Below are 16,622 nucleotides of genomic sequence, written 5' to 3'. Positions count from 1 at the left end.
TGATCTTAGAAAGGCTTCAGAGCCTGAAGGGTCAGGCAGTGGGGATGGGGCAGCAGATGAACCAGGACCCAGTGGTACAACCCCCCATGACTCAGACTCTGATGCTGGCCAGGAAGGTGACAATGACCTTGACCTGGACAATGCAGCTCCTCTTGGAAATGAGGATGAAGGCCAAGATGGTCCTCTCTTTGCTCCCCCAGGGAGAGTTGGAGTTACACCTAGAAGGCCCAGATCTCCTTCTGTGGAATCTGACCTTTCTGGTGTATCTATAGGGACCGCTGTCTTTTCTCATAGGAGGGAATCCTCCTTGGAAAAGAGAGAAACACAGATGAGTCTTGAAGAAACCCAGCTGAGAATTAGAAGGCAACAAGTAGCCTAGAAAGGGAATCCCTAGAGCTTGAAAAAGCTAGAAAAAGATGGGACTAGAGTTCCATGGTGGCAGCAACTTCCCTAGTGGTAGAGAAAGATCTCATGACCATAGGAATTTAAACAAAATTGTCCCTCCCTACCAGAGTGGAGATGACATCCACAAGAGATCACTGCACTGGAAAGGGCCTGTAAAGTTCAGAAGGTCCCCCAGGAGAAGTGGGCAGCCATCTTGTGGCTCTCCTTTGCACACAAAGGTAGAGATAAACTCCTCACTGTTAGAGAAAAGGATGCTGATGATTACACAGTCCTGAAGAGTGCTCTGATTGAAGGGTTTGGCATAACCACTGAACAATACAGGATAACGTTCAGAGACACCCAAAAGGCTCAGACTCAGGACTGGGTTGACTTTGTTGATTGTGCTACTAAGGCTCTGGAGGGCTGGTTTCTTGGCAGTAAGGTGTGTAATTATACAGGATTGTACAACTTAAATATGAGGGAGCAGATTCTTAATAATGATCAAAATCAGCTGTTGCATCAGCACCTAGTAGACTCTGATCGGACCTCTCCCCAAGAATCGGGAAAGAAGGCAGACAATAGGTCACAACCAGGATGAAGCAGAAGGTTCAGAACCAAGGTGGTGACCAGAAGAAGCAAGATTCTTATAAGGGTGGGGAAAAGGGTAAATACCAGAAGTCTTCTCAAGGCCCACAGCAAGCTGCATCTGATGGGGAATCATAATCATCCAAGAAGAAAGGCCAAAATAAACCATGGTGTAAAATCTATATGCAGAACACCCACTGGACTAGTGATTGTACTAGGCACAAAGACTCAACTTCAGCCACCATTGCCCCTAAGGCAACTGTTCCCCCTAGTTCAGCTCCATGTGGTAGGACTCAGAATAAGGGTGTAGTAGGGTTAACCCTGGGATCTGAGATGGACTCTGGCCTAGTCAGGGTTCCAACTCAGTCTGTACTGATCTGTGATGGAGGCATGGATATGTCCTTGTCCTCATTTGTGAGTACCAATAACTTGGGCAAGTACAGACAGCAGCATTTGATAAATGGAAAAGAGGCTTTGGCCTACAGGGGGAAGTGTCACAATGGTGACACAAGACCTTGTAGCTCCTGAGCAGCTCATACTTGGTGAAACTTACCAAGTGACCAATGCTAGCAATGTCAGGAACAACCATGCCTTGGCAGTTGTTAATTTCTCCGGGGGAGGGGTAACTGGCCTAAAGAAGGTTGTGGTAAGTGCAGACCTCCCTGTTGAATGCTTGCTCGGCAATAATTTAAAGACTTCAGCCTGGTCCGAAGTGGAGCTCAGGACCCATGCAGAAATGTTAGGTATCCGTGCACATGTGTTTGCTGTGACTTAGGTCAGGGGCTTCCTATTAACACTAATCGATGATATTCCCCTAGCAGGTCGCCGGGCCAAAACAAGACTTGGGACAGGATTGTCACTCAATTTCATTGGCCCCACATGTCTGATGACACAAAGGAGCTTTGTCGCTCTTGTGTCACCTGTCAAGCCAGTGGTAAGGCAGGTGGTACAATAAAGGCCCCCCTGATACCACTACCTGTAGTGGGGGTTCCCTTTGAGAGGGTTGGGACAGACAGCAGCCTTTAATTAATGGAAAAGAGGTTTTGGCATACAGGGATACAGTAGTGGTAAGTGTCACAATGGTGACACAAGACCTTGTGGACCCTGGGCAGATCATACTTGGTGAACTTTACCAAGTGACCAATGCTAGCAATGTCAGGACCAACCATGTCCTTGCAGTTTTTAATTTCTACTTGGGAGGTGTAACTGGCCTCAAGAAGGTTGTGGTAAGTGCAGACCTCCCTGTAGAATGCTTGCTTTGCAATGATTTGGAAACTTCAGCCTGAGCTGAAGTGGAGCTCAGGACCCATGCAGAAATGTTAGGTATCTCTGCACATGTGTTTGCTGTGACTAGGTCACAGGCCAAAATGTCTAACACTGAACCGGCCCTGGATTCTGGAATAATGGACCAGGCGCCTTCCAAGAAAAGGAGCACTAGGGTTAAGGCAGTGCCTTCCCCCCTGACTCAGAGTGAAGATCAGTCTCTTGAGGGAGATGATTGTGCTGCTGAAGAAGGAACTGTCCCAGATGAGCTTGAGCCTGATCAGGTTGAGTTCTTGAGGGCTTCCTATTAACACTAACCCTTGATATTCCCCTAGCAGGTCACCGGGCCAAAACAAGACTTGGGACAGGATTGTCCCTCACTTTCATTGGCCCCGCATGTCTGAAGACAGAAAGGAGTTTTGTCGCTCCTGTGTCACCTGTCAAGCCAGTGGTAAAGCAGGTGGTACTATAAAGGCCCCCCTGATACCACTACCTGTGGTGGGGGTTCCCTTTGAGAGGGTTGGGATTGATATAGTTGGTCCCATGGATCCTCAGACAGCATCTGGGCACAGATTTATCCTCGTGGTGGTGGACCATGCCACTAGGTACCCAGAAGCCATTCCCCTTGGGACCACTACAGCACCGGTGGCGGCAAGAGCCCTCTTGGTAGTGTTCTCAAGGATGGGTTTCCCTAAGGAGGTAGTATCCGACAGAGGTGCAAACTTCATGTCTAGTTACGTGACTGCAATATGGAAGGAGTGTGGAGTGAACTACAAATTCACCACACCCTATCCCACACAATGTAATGGTTTAGTTGAAAGGTTCATCAAAACCTTAAAGGGCATGATCAAGGGTCTCCCACAAAAGCTTAGGTGGAGATGGGACATCCTACTGTCCTGCCTTTTGTTGGCATACAGGGAGGTTCCTCAGAAGGGGGTTGGTTACAGCCTGTTTGAACTTCTGTTTGGGCATCCTGTAAGAGGTCCCTTGTGTTTGGTGAAGGAGGGATGGGAGTTACTTCTCAAACCCCATAAACAGGACATAGTGAACTATGTACTTGGTCTCCGCTCCAGGATAGCTGAATACATGAAAAAGGCAACCAAAAATCTTGAGCCTAGCCAGGAATTGCATGACCAAAAGGCTGTACTGACTGTCTACCAGCAAGGGCAGAATGTGTGGGTGTTGGAGCCTGTGGCCCCCCAGCCCTCCAGGATAGGTGGAGTGCCCCCCATACAATTGTTGAACAGAAGGGAATGGTTACCTATTTGGTAGACCTTGGAACTCCCAGGAGCCCCATAAGGTCCTTCATGTCAACAGATTGAAACCTTATGTTGACAGGGCAAGCATGGGCTTGCTCATGGCTATTGATGAGGGACAGGAGGAAGAGAGCGATCCACTCCCTGACCTGCTCCCACAGAACCCTGATGATGAGTCAGTTGATGGTGTGGCCTTGGCAAGCAACCTCACTGCTCAGCAGCAAGCTGATTGTAGACAGGTGCTCAATCAGTACGGAAACATGTTTTCCCTGACTCCAAGTCAGACTACCTGGTGCACTCATGAAGTGGACACTGGGGACAGTCTGCCTGTTACAAATAACATTTACAGGCAACCTGACCATGTCAGGGACTGTATCAGGACTGAAGTCCAGAAGATGTTGGATTTGGGAGTTATTGAACCCTCAGATAGCCCTTGTGCTAGTCCAGTGGTCTTGGTACCTAACCCTTACACCCAGGGTGGTAAGAGAGAGATGAGGTTTTGTGTAGACTACAGGAGTCTCAATGCAGTCACTAGGACAGATGCCCATCCAATCCCAAGAGCAGATGAGCTTATAGATACTTTGGCCTCAGCCAATTTTATGAGCACATTTGACGTTACAGCTGGCAACTGGCAGATCAGGTTAGCTGATGATGCAAAGCCAAAGACAGCATTTTTGATCCCTAGTGGGCACTACCAGTTTGTGGATGCCCTTTGGTTTGAAGAATGCACTTGACACTTTTCAAAGGTTGGTGAACAAAGTCCTAACAGGTCTGGAAGAATATAGTGCAGCATATCCACTTGATATTGCTGTCTTTAGCTCCACCTGGGAGGATCACCTGGTCCACCTGAGAAATGTTTTGGAGGCCCTGCAGAAAGCAGGCCTCACAATCAAGGCTACTAAGTGCCAGATAGTTTAGAGCCAGGTTGTATACCTGGGCCACCTTGTAGGTGGAGGCCAGGTTCAACCATTAAAGAGCAAAACCCAGACCATCATGGACTGAGTTGCTCCAACTACCCAGACTCAGGTCAGAGCTTTCTTTTGCCTGACTGGGTACTACAGAAGATTTGTCAAGGTGTATGGATCTATTGTTACACCCTTGAATGACTTAACTTCCAAGAAAATTCCCTAGAAGGTTCAGTGGACAGTTAGCTGTCAAAAGGCTTTTGATGACCTGAAGCAGGCCATGTGCACTACAAGTCCTAACTGCTCCAAATAATTCATTGTCCAAACAGATGCATCTTAGTTGGGGGTAGGGGCTGTGCTGTCACAATTGAGTGATGAAGGTCAGGACCAGCCAGTAGCTTATATTAGCAGAAGACTGACCCCGAGAGAGAAACGTTGGTCATCTATCGAGAGGGAGGCTGTTTCTGTTGTTTGGGCTGTGAAGAAGCTGAGGCCATACTTGTTTGGCACTCACTCCACTGTTCAGACTGACCATAAGTCACCCCTCTTATGGCTAAAACAGATGAAGGGAGAAAACCCCAAACCTTTTAGGAGGTCCATTTCCCTACAGGGGATGGACTATACAGTGGAACATAGACCTGGGAGTAACCATGACAATGCATATGGACTCTCCAGATATTTCCAATTAGAACATGAAGACTCAACTGGTCAAGGTTAGTTTAATGTTTCTGCCTTGGGGGGGGGGGAGAGGGGAGGTTGCGTAGGAGAGTGGGATCTGCTTACTCTGTTTACCACCACTTTTTTGCTGGTGTTTCACTGTTTTTCATCTTTAGTCTGGCTGCGGCCCTGCTATCCAGGACCCCAGCCTAGCTGCATCCTCTCTAAATTGATTTCATGTACAATAGGTACACTCCAGGTTGGTTACTGAGTCCCTAGTATATGGTACCGTAGGTACCTAGGGCATAGGTACCCCAGAGGCCTACCAGGGGCTGAAGCATGTATTATGCCGCCCCTGGGAAGCCTTCCAAAATGACACCACATGACTGCAGCCTGGGTAAGGTGGTGCATGCACCCCTTACCTTTAATCACTGACACATAGAAACCTATCAGTCACTCCTATGGCAGGCCTTATCTATCCTGAAGGCAGAGTGCTTGGTTTTGTGTGATACAGTGCCCATGCATGAGCTGGTCTCCTCTGCAGCTTTCGGAGCCTATTTTCTGAGGCTGTTCTGTGATGCAGCCAGACATTATACTCTTAAGTGCATTATAACCTCGCGGTAAATACTAAGGGGTCCATTATGATATCGGGCGGATTGCCTCCGCCAGGCTGGCGGTAGCCACCGCCAGCCTAGCGGAGGCAATCCACCCGAGATCATAACAAGATTATTATATATTAGGATGGCGGGGGGACCACGGCGGACGGAAAGACCGTCTGCCGCTTTTCCGCCCCGGTCACCTTGCGGCCAGGCGGAAAAGGAATAATATGGTGGCTGTCTCTAACAGACACTGCCAGCCATATTATGATGTCTTGTTTACAGTGCCTTTCCGCGAAAGGCATGCGGTCTTCACTCTGGGGGATCCCTGCGGGCCCCCAGAGTGAAGTACAGGTGGGGGGTGCACACATTGTCATTTACAAAGCCGCAGGCACCGCACGGTGCCTGCCGCTTTGCAAATGACAATGTGAAAGTGCATTTTCAGCATTGTGGCGGGCGGTGCAGAGAGCACCCCCGGGACCACCGCCCTTATGGCGGGCGGTCCCGATTTATGATGGGATGACGGGCGGACAAAGTCCGCCCGTCATCCTGTTGAGGCCCTAGCTTTGGGATGGCGGCATGGAAACATGTCGTGTTTGGTGTCAAACACTTTGGAATCCTACCCCCCACCAGTCCTGGTGGCGGGGGTAAAATTCCACCCTTCTGGAGGGAGAGACATGTACACACTGGTCTAACCGGTAATAGTTTTAAAGAACGCTGGCATCACATAATGGATGCTGCAGCCACAGACACGAGTCTGGTTTCCTGCTGCTGACCGAAAATTCATCAAAGGAGGCCTGGACAATAGGTTTCCTGGGAGGTTTCTGGGAGGTGTAACCACCTCCCAGACAGGCTTTAGTGTATTGGGGATATGTGGGTGAACTCTGAGAGTGCTTTGAAGTCTGCAGTGGGGGCACATTTGGTGTCATTGTGCATAGCCAGGTGCACACTGGTTGCAGGGGCTACCAGCATCTGCTCTGGCATGAAACTGGACACCCCTCTTTCCAGACCATCCCATAGGTGGTCTCCAGAGTATGTCTAACCCCTTTTTTAGTATAAGTAAGGGACCCCTGGCAACAGGACTTTAGATTACACCAGGACGAAATTCTGAAACTGAATCCTGGAACTTCGACGCTCTACTAAAGACTAGAGGATGGAAGAATCTCCCTTGGGGTCAAGGAGTGACTCCTCTGCTCAAGTAAGCACTAATGAAGCATCTTGTAGGTCTGCATTTCTGAAGCTCCTGCCAGACTCCAAAGTATTTGCAACACAGGAAGAGGATTTCCAGACTTCTCAGAGGCTGACCTGAGTCCCCAGCAAGGCTGAGGACCGCAGCTCTCGTGAGTGACGTGGAACCAGAACTCCTGGACACTGTGAACATTTGCTAGTGCATTAACTTATCAACGTCTCCTGAAGTTGTGCTATGGGTTACTTGTAGCCCATGCCCCGAGCACCATCTGCACTGATAATTGTGAGTCTACACTCCATGAGTGTTCCATGAGACCGCTTCTTACATTTCAGCTTGAGGCTCCTTGGCGATCCCTGGTCTGTCGACTGGTGGGTCCCTGTGAAGGCAACTCTGATTTTCCTTTGGCTTCTCTGGTTGCTTCAGATGTGCCCTGACTTCCTACCAAGTGGTGAGTCCCTTGGACCTTGCTGGTCCACACCAAAGCATTTCTTTGATTCCTGCATTGTTTGCTGTTACCAAGGCTTGTTGGTTCCAATCCAGGCACCGACACCGCAGTACTCGACATCCTTTGTGGGGCAGCTTAAATCCAGCTTCTGGTTGTCATAGACACCTCCTGGTCATCGTGGCTGAAGAGCCAAGCTTCACCTTCTTTACCTGAAATCACCCAACATCGGTGGGCTTTCAAGTATCGTGCTTCTGGTCACTGGCTAGTGACCCAAACTCTGTCCCCTCTGCTTTCAGGTTTTTCTCATCTTTGACCCAAGCTTGGATCACTCCGGACACTTTCCACTTCTTTGGCAGCTGCACATCGCCATTGAAAACAACGACGAAACCCTGAACCAAAAGACATCTATGAACCCGGCTTCCCTGGGTGAGGTAACTCAAGTACTCTGGTGCTCCTGTGGGTGGTGGCCCTTGAACCCTGTAAGTCTAAAGGTGTTTGCTCAAAGTCCTCTCCTAAGTGTCGTAAATATTTAAATTTCCAAGCTTGACTTTCCCCATAGAAGTTAATGGTGATTCGTGGCTGTGTTTAGACACTGCACACGTCCCCCGTGGGTCTCCTGTGTCCCTACCTTGGGGGGTTGCTGGTGACCTCAGTAGTTCTACAGGCTCTAGGCCTTATGTCTATGCAAGTCATGGTTCTAATACCACTTTCCTAATATATGGTTCAGTATTGTTCTCAACGTATATTGTGCTAATTTACTGTGTGTTATTAGGTTTACTGAATGTACTTTTGCCTCTAGCCTCATAAACAGACGAGTGGGATGTGTTTAGAATAAATACATATATTTTATATATATACCTGGTGTGGTTCTCCTTTCATTTGGTCATTCATGAGATTATAGACTGGTAAAACAAGCTGCTTTACATTCCTCCAAGACTTAGCCTGAAAGCTGCTCTCCACAGCTACCACTAAGATAGCTTTCTATAAAGTTGTCTTTAACCTTCCATCAATAAGGGACAGGTGCAAGGTGCCCACTAGAATAGTGGACAGCATATGCCAGGCCAATTTCTCACACATGTGTTCTATGTCTTTGTGTTCTCTAGTATCACAACATGCTCCCTCACTTTCCTAACCCGAATGGGTGCAGAAAAACGTGACCAACCTTTGTGAACACAAAACAGTCTTTTAACTCTCACCCAGACACCCACCCGGACCAACAGAACCCAATTACATTCATCCGTGGAATCATACCTCTCCTATACCACAGTTCTCACTTCCGCTTCCTTAGCAAACCTTGCTGCATCACTTGTTTTCATTTCCATCCATTCTTTTTTGAATTTAGAAACTGCAATCCTCCCTCTTAATAAGGTAAAAGGGGACACTCCGGTGCTTATATGGGGGTAGTTCTTGGGGGGGTAGTAGTTCTCATGGCCCACAATGTGTCATTCATTGCCCCTTTCTAGTGTAACCCATTAATGCGTGCAAGTTGTAATTGGTCTTAGATGCAACTGTTTACCCTTTCAACAAGACCTTTGCTACGGGGATAATAGAGTGAAGATAAAATGTGCTTTATGCTAGAAGTATCAAAACAAATCTGCATTTCTTTGCATGTTAACTGGGTCACATTGTCAGGTATCAATTCCTCTGGAAAGCCTTCACTAGAAATTATCTCATTGAAGAATCTAATGATGACATCCGAGTTCATACTGTCCACAAATTTTTCCACTGGCCATTTCCACATATAATCTATCATGATCAATGCATATTTGGGTGTACTTCCCCCGACAGCAAAAGGACCAGTTAGATCAAAGGCCACTTTACTCCATGACATGATTTTCACCACAATTGGGTTGACCAGAGACGGACAAATCACCTGTGATTTGTCACTGAGGACACACATACAACAATTCCTAATGTAATGTTCAATCACCCTGTCAAAACCAGGCCACCAGAAGGCTTCTCTTATCCTTCTTTTCATGGCCCGAATTCCAAGATGCCCTTCATGAGCTAGAACCAGAACTCTCTCCTGAAGGCACTCCAGGACAATTAGGTGCCCACTCCTGCGCCGAATGCTCCCCTCAATGGATAACTCAGTTTCTATTCTACTAAAAGGAACTAATGCCTCAGGGGTATTCCTGACTGCAGGCCAACCATTCTACATGCACTTCATCCTTTCCTGAAGGGTTTCATCCCTTGATAAAGCTTCTAACCATTCTTGCTCAGACAACACTTCTTTCGTGGTGTCACTAATCAAGCTCACCACACATACAATTCCCTAATCATTTGCATCCTCTTGATCCATGTGATTGCCATCCAAAGGCAACCTTGAGAGCAATTGGCAACATCGTTTTTTGCACCGGGCACATACTCCAACCTATACTGTTATTCTTGTAGTCTATATTGCTATTTGGCGATGCGCTTGGTTACTCTACCCCCACCCTTGGTGGTTAACAGATCCAAGAAAGGTTTATGGTCCATTATCAAGTTAAATTATTTTCCCCACACACATTGTTTTTAATACTGAACACCCTACCACATGGCCAATGATTTTTTCAATCTTGGAGTAAGAAGATGCTGCACCTCGTAACATCCTGGATGCGAATGCAATAGTCTCTTCTTTCCCATCAGTCTTCATCTGCATAAATACTGCCCCAGACCCACATTGCTAGCATCAGTGGTTATGATAAATGACTCATTAATATCAAACATTTTGAGGGGACCAGTATTTATAATTTCCATTTTGATGGATTCAAAATCCCTGTCACAATCATCATTCCACTCATACTTCATGTTTTTTCTTCAGGAGATTGAGTAACCCACTTGTTTGTCAGAAAAATTCCTAACAAATTTGAAATAATACTTCACCAGCCCAAGAAATGAATAGAGCTGGTCCTTATTTTTTGGTTTTGGTGCACATTGAATGGCATCATGGATTTTTACCTTGGGCTTAATTCCCTTCCGGATACATGATGACCCAAATAATCAACACTTTCTTGAGCAAACTCACATTTCTCGTTTCTTAGGCTCAACCCACTTCCCTTGATGACGTCCAAGACTGTGCTCACTCTGCTGTCAGGTTCTCTTATAGATTCTCCAACAATCAAGATGTCATCTTGGAAGAACACTCTTGATGTCTTTGAAACGCTTATTCATCAATCTCTGGAATACAGCAGATGCTGATGCTAACCCGAAAGGCATTCGGATATACCTAAATGCTCCTTCAGGCGTAATAAATGACATCAGGATTTTCTACTTAACTCAATCTGGTGGTATGTTGAAGATACATCAAGAGTGGTAAAGTATCTGGCATTGGACAAAGTCAAAAGTATTTAATTTATGTTGGGCAACAGCTGACGATCTACCCAGATATTAGAATTAAGATCCCTGATATATACACAAAGTCTCATCGACTTGTCTGCCTTATGCACTAGAACAATGGATGCCAACCACTTCGAACCTTCGATGGATTCTATTATTCCACCAGAACACAATTTGTCTAGTTCCATTTTTAGGTTCACCCCCTAGATATAGTGCTACCTTGCGCACCTTGTGTGCTACAGCCTTTGCGTTGTATTTCAACATTATGTGGTGCTGAAAACCCTTGAGTTTCCCCAACCGTTCACAGATAATTTCAGGGTAATGTTTGGCCCATTCTTCAGTTATCATTTGATTAGCTTTAGGAATTCTCAGGAATATTTAATCTGTAGCCACTCGACATAATGTCCACATTCTTTTTCGACGGTATCATGTCAGGGTGATTGGGGTCTAAAATAATTCCTAACTCGCCTTGCTCATTCCACCCTAACAAATTAGATTCATCCTTGACAATGTATACAGGTCCTACAGCATGTTTGCCATCAAGTTGTAAAATTGAATCAAATCTCCTTACAACCTCTACCCTCTTGCCCTTTTAAGCAAACAGTTTAATACAAGATACATGCACAACAGTGTTCTGAAATTAACTAAAAAAAAAATGTGTTCAGCAAAGTGAAGGGAGATTCAGAATCTGCTAAGAATTTTATGTCTCTCGTTCACAGAGATCGTGCAGGATGGAGACTTTCGTCTTTCTTTTGCGTAAACCAGCTATAGATGATTTCTCTACCACTACACTCTACTCCTGGTCTGTTGAGGACAGCATTAGAATCTCGTTATTCTCTTCGTCGGAATTGCATAAATCTTCCTCAATGTTCTTGACAGACTGTGAGGGAGCAGATCGCTGACTAATGCTAGGTCTGCACACTCGTGCAAAATGGCCTTTTTCCCACACTTGAAGCAGGTTTGGGTTCATGTTGAGCAGAATGTAGCATTACCCATATGGGACCTGCTACCACAATGGAAACGAGTTCTCGCACCTTTCTGTCTTCTCGTTCTTGGGTTTAGATAATTGATCACTGCCACTCCGCAAAAGACTTGTGTTGGTTTTTTTGACGACTTGCTGGGTGCTGGGTCTGGTGTAGAAAAGGTGCTGGTGCAACAATTCTCTCCAGGGGAAGTTTGTTACAGTAGTCAGTTTGTTGCAAAACTGTGCACAAGCAGTTTGCCCCAAAAAAGATAACAAGGATACACATAGAATATAAGTTTCTTATTGTTATAAAAATAATGTGCAATCAAAATAATATTTCCTTGTTGTGGTAAATATTACACAAAAAAATTCAGATTAATTCCATGTATATTTTCCTTTGCTCCTTTAAATGCAGGAAAACCACACTGTACATGTTCCATGTGTATTTTCCCTTGCTCCCTTAAATGCAGGAAACTAGGCTGTACATTACAAAGGTGTGCCTGTCACCGGTGAAAGTGCAGGCAAAAGGATAAAACGGGTGATTTGTCCTCACCAAAGATGGCTGACACGTTCATTACACGATGCATATGTTCTCTTTAGCAAATATGGCTTGTATCCGGACATGAACAATGCAAATCAATTATGTGCGCTATGTTCCGAAAGCCCCCAACTCACAGTCGATGACGTAAGCTGCCTGAGTGACTACAGAGCACAGTTGTGCACTTCTCCCATCCGCGTGACTACCCTGGAGGCACTTACTGGAACCTGGACGCAGCACTGGCATGGCACCTGTGTCTCAGTCGGCAGATCTAGCCCTGTGAAGCCATTGAGTGATAGAGGCTGCTGCAGAAGGGTTCTGAGTTCCACGCAGGGAACTTCACAACCAAATTCCATCCAAACACAGTCCTGAACACACACCTACACACAGGCACACACTCTCTCTCACATCTTACATCTTACCTTCTACCTAGTTAATTCAGTCTTGGCGCAAGTAGAGACACATACATTTTTAAATCAATGCTGACATGCTAAAACTGTCACAATAGGGTATATTTAAATATGTGAGCCGCAGTTATGGTATAGCCATCAATACATCTCAACAACAGAATACAATTGAACAGTAGTGCTCTGATATCCACAGAAGGAGTCTCTGGTTCTGCAGATAGAAATATTGATAGCGCCTGCTATTGAAATTCTATGCATTGGAAAAAGAGGCTCTGCTTTGCTTCTGAATATATTAGTTTAAAACAAGAGACAATAGAGGATACTATTTAGTCAACATCCTCAATTGATTGCAGGTTTTTGCCAAATACAATTTGTTCTGTGCAAAGTCATTTCTATCTCAGGCAAATATTTCTACGTATCATCAGGAGAGCAAATATTCCATTGTATGCTGAAAGTGTGTGCCATCTAAGTATTGTTCCTATAATGTATAAATTTTTTTCACCGACTGATGATGTTTACAAACCGCTCCTACAGCTCTTTACCCTGTACAAGGCTTAACTATTTCTTCTGAACCTTCCCTCATTTAATTTAGGGCTTACTGGTCTTCAGGTTAATTGCTGCTCTGCACACTTATTCTTAATTATATTGTTATACAAAAAAGGTGGAGATATACAAATACGTTTTGCATGTTTATTTAATGAATAATTCATATACAATACTTCATGTCATGATTTATATATGTGCATTTACAGTACTCATCAGAAAGTAGAGGCTTCAGGAAAGGAGGTGCCCCTTCATCTTCTTCCACTCCACAAATTGATTGGGATCTCAGCAGTGCTAAGGGCTGTGAAGAGAAGTGGGTGGGTTGTCAAAGAACCTGCAGATTTAAAATGTCTGCATTATCTGTTCCTTGACCTTTTTTTGATCACAAGAATGAGAATGTCTTTTCTCTAAGGAGTTTCTCCAGGATTAGTACTAAAGGAATTGCCTTAGTTCAACAAACCTATCACGGCTTTGGATGAATTAATCTATGGCAAGGAGTAGCAGTAGATGGAGTTCCCCTTGGTTAGATGTCTCAGTGTGGGAGTACCATGGCACAGATCAGCAGTAGTAGTCGATAGGCTGATGTGTGTGTAGGTCGGTGGGATCTGCTGGCAGCCATCCTAGGATCGAAACTGTGGTCTAATGAAGAAAAATATAGAAGGAGGAATTACGGTCCTGTACATTGACAAACAACTAACCACTTGGATATGTTTAACATAATTTTTCTCATGCTACTTCAAGTCAAAAATGTAAAACTGTATGCACAACTGCATGTCATGCTCTAAAGCGGCAAACATTTTAATGCATTCATGTGTGTTGCATGAAGATTTTGTTCCTAGATGTTGCCCCTTTAGAGATACCTTAAGTCCATCACAAATCATAACTCAGACATACTTTGGTGATTTCTTGGAATGCCTTTGTTCGATTGTTGAGTTATATCATTTTTAGCTTCATTCAACAGGTGTGTATGTTATATATGTTATATATGTAAATTCTCATATTTACCAAAATTGATTAAGAGGATCTTCATAAAAACACCCAATTGCAATTGAGTAACCTCACTGAGCTTCATAGAGGCACACTAAGGATATCAAACTTATCATTTCATTTGTTGAGTTGCAGAACAGAGCATGGGTGGGGTTCTTTAGCCGTCAATGCTTTCTAATGCAGCCACACATTTATACTTTTCCCACCATATGGTCCATATTAACACTACACCCATTTTATACTCACTCCCCTGATCACTAATTTGCCCGCTTATTCTTTAAATTGCTCATGTGCTCCCTCCAACCAGTATATTCCCCTCTCACACAGACTCATTGCGCCCACACTCACCTGTTTGTTGTTTCATTCAGTCACTTCCAGCTATCAGGCACTCACCCTGAACTTAAGCCCATGCCCTTGTTGGAACCAGCCCTATTAGAATTGTTAAAGGAAAAACCCTATTAATCAGTTAGTTTTATCATAATCAATCGCAAGTAGGAACATAAACACTGAATTAGGATAAAGAATAACATAATGTCTATGTTCTTGTCTAGATATTTCTTTCTAAAAATTGAAAGTGTAGTCCTGAAGAAGGTGACAATCATCATCTGAACACCGAAACGCCGCATCGACAAACTTTTTTTAAATAATGTGTTTTTAAATTGTATCCAAATTGTTTTTATATGAGTAATGAAATTTTTTGTAAGTACATGTGTAATTACTACATGCTTTTTAGCAAATAAAATAGACAAATAAATAGACTCTAGAACTCAGGGTTTTTCCTATGTTTACTGTTTTTTATTGTTTTTCTTGTATTGATGAATATTGGTTGTAAATAGAAAAAATCCTTTTGGTAACCTACTTTAGACCCTATAGCTTAGAAAAAGATTGGCGAATACTCCACTTTAGAGTAGAAAGAGGCACAGTGCCTCGTTTTGTATAAAACCAGGGAAAGGGAGTCCTTTTCTCCCTTTTCTAGTTAAAAGGGTACCTCCTTTATGTTTGTTAGTCACTATTCTGCAAGACAACGCAAGTTGGATTACCAAGGGGCCGCTTCCTGCCATGGACCTAAATTGGGCGCGTGACAACCAGAAATCGCCTAACTGTGAGGGCGACTGGGACATAACAGTTGGTTGCCTGGTAGCATTCGTCTGACAGCTAACACAAAGATGGTGTCATGTGTCATGTTTAAATACTGCAAGTCAGCGCGCACGCCTGGCATGTACAAGATGCAATGTGTTTTACAACCACTCTATTATCGGCTGGAGACGTGGTGAAGTCAGAGTTCGTCCATCACCCGGCCCATACATGTAGTTGCCCTTCTGTTCAAAATATGTCATAGGAAAGGAATTACGTGTGCAGATCTGACTTTGAAAGCAATGCCAAAGGCAGAGCCATATCAATGTTATAAATGTATTAATCTTTGAGTCTGGCGATTGCAATTGTGAACGGCGCAGTAAGTATCTTACGTCAGTAAAGGAAATAACATTTGTGCATTCTTTGAGAGTGAAATACTTGCAGTTACAAATGATGATACGTGATGCAAGCGTCGGTAGTAGACATGCATTTATGACCTCAGAACCCCCTTAAAAATCAAAGATGCTTGCAATTACGAAAGTAGAGAAAAGATGCATTACAGACATACTGTATCACAATAAATGCAGATGTAAACATCAGTAAATGTATTTAAAACAATGTCACCAGATCTTACTATATTACACAGTTGGTGCTGATGTAAGAAGTAATACATAGGAATGTTTAAATAGAAGATTAATTATTCTCAAGGTATTATCATGTTTGGGGTGTAACAACATGCTGTCCAGTCTGGATGGAGTGTAGATTGTATCTCCTAATTTCCATCTAATAGAGATATCTGTGCATATGTCACATTTGTTTCATTAAGCCCATTGTGTACAGAATTAGGCATGTTAGGTCCATGGCAGGAAGCGGCCCCTTGGTAATCCAATGCTATGATTACGTATGGTAATCCCCATTACTCTTAGTCCTACTCGTCCTCGACCCAGTCATCACTCATGAGGTATTCCACAGACAGGAAACAAAACAGGAAACGCTTTTAGGCTCCACCCCCCCTCCTGCCAGGTGCTATATTACACTCAACCACCAACAGCGCATCCTGACACACCAAGCAACAAAGGCCTGGACAGGGAGGGAGGGCGGGAAGTATGACTGGGTCGAGGATGAGTAGGACTAAGAGTAATGGGGATTACCATACGTAATCATAGCATTACCTCTATGTCCCTCGTCCTCGACCCAGTCATCACTCATGAGGCATACCAAAGCTACGCCCAAACAGGCCTTTGGCAACCCAAACACAGCAAAACACAGACCAGACACAAAGGAGTGCAGCAATATGAAATGTTTAATACACAAACAGAACTCAGAGCAGAGGGGGAACCCCCACAGCTTGCAACACTCCACGACCAAAATTGGTCCGGTCAGACAGGGCACAGTTCAACCTGTAGGGCCGCACAAACGTGGACTCGGAGGCCCAGGTCCCAGCACGACAAATCTCATCAAGAGACACACCATGGTAAGCAGCCCAGGAAGCAGACACGCCCCGAGTGGAA

The 16,622-nt window shown here is 44.7% G+C and overlaps 1 protein-coding gene across 1 annotated transcript in view; it reads right to left on the bottom strand.

The window, feature by feature from the left end:
* Window positions 1-13,482: 13,482 nt before the first annotated feature.
* Window positions 13,483-16,622, bottom strand: part of LOC144767589 (uncharacterized) — a 143,093-nt gene continuing 139,953 nt past the window's right edge. The window contains exon 4 of the mRNA XM_078650999.1: window positions 13,483-13,689. Coding sequence (XP_078507125.1) covers window positions 13,583-13,689 — 107 coding nt within the window. The 3' untranslated portion in view covers window positions 13,483-13,582. The remainder of the gene's footprint in view (window positions 13,690-16,622) is intronic.

The sequence above is a fragment of the Lissotriton helveticus genome, chromosome 7, assembly GCF_964261635.1.
Source record: "Lissotriton helveticus chromosome 7, aLisHel1.1, whole genome shotgun sequence".
NCBI lineage: Eukaryota > Metazoa > Chordata > Amphibia > Caudata > Salamandridae > Lissotriton > Lissotriton helveticus.
Note: the sequence above shows the minus strand (reverse complement) of the source record. Positions and strands in the feature narration are given on the sequence as shown.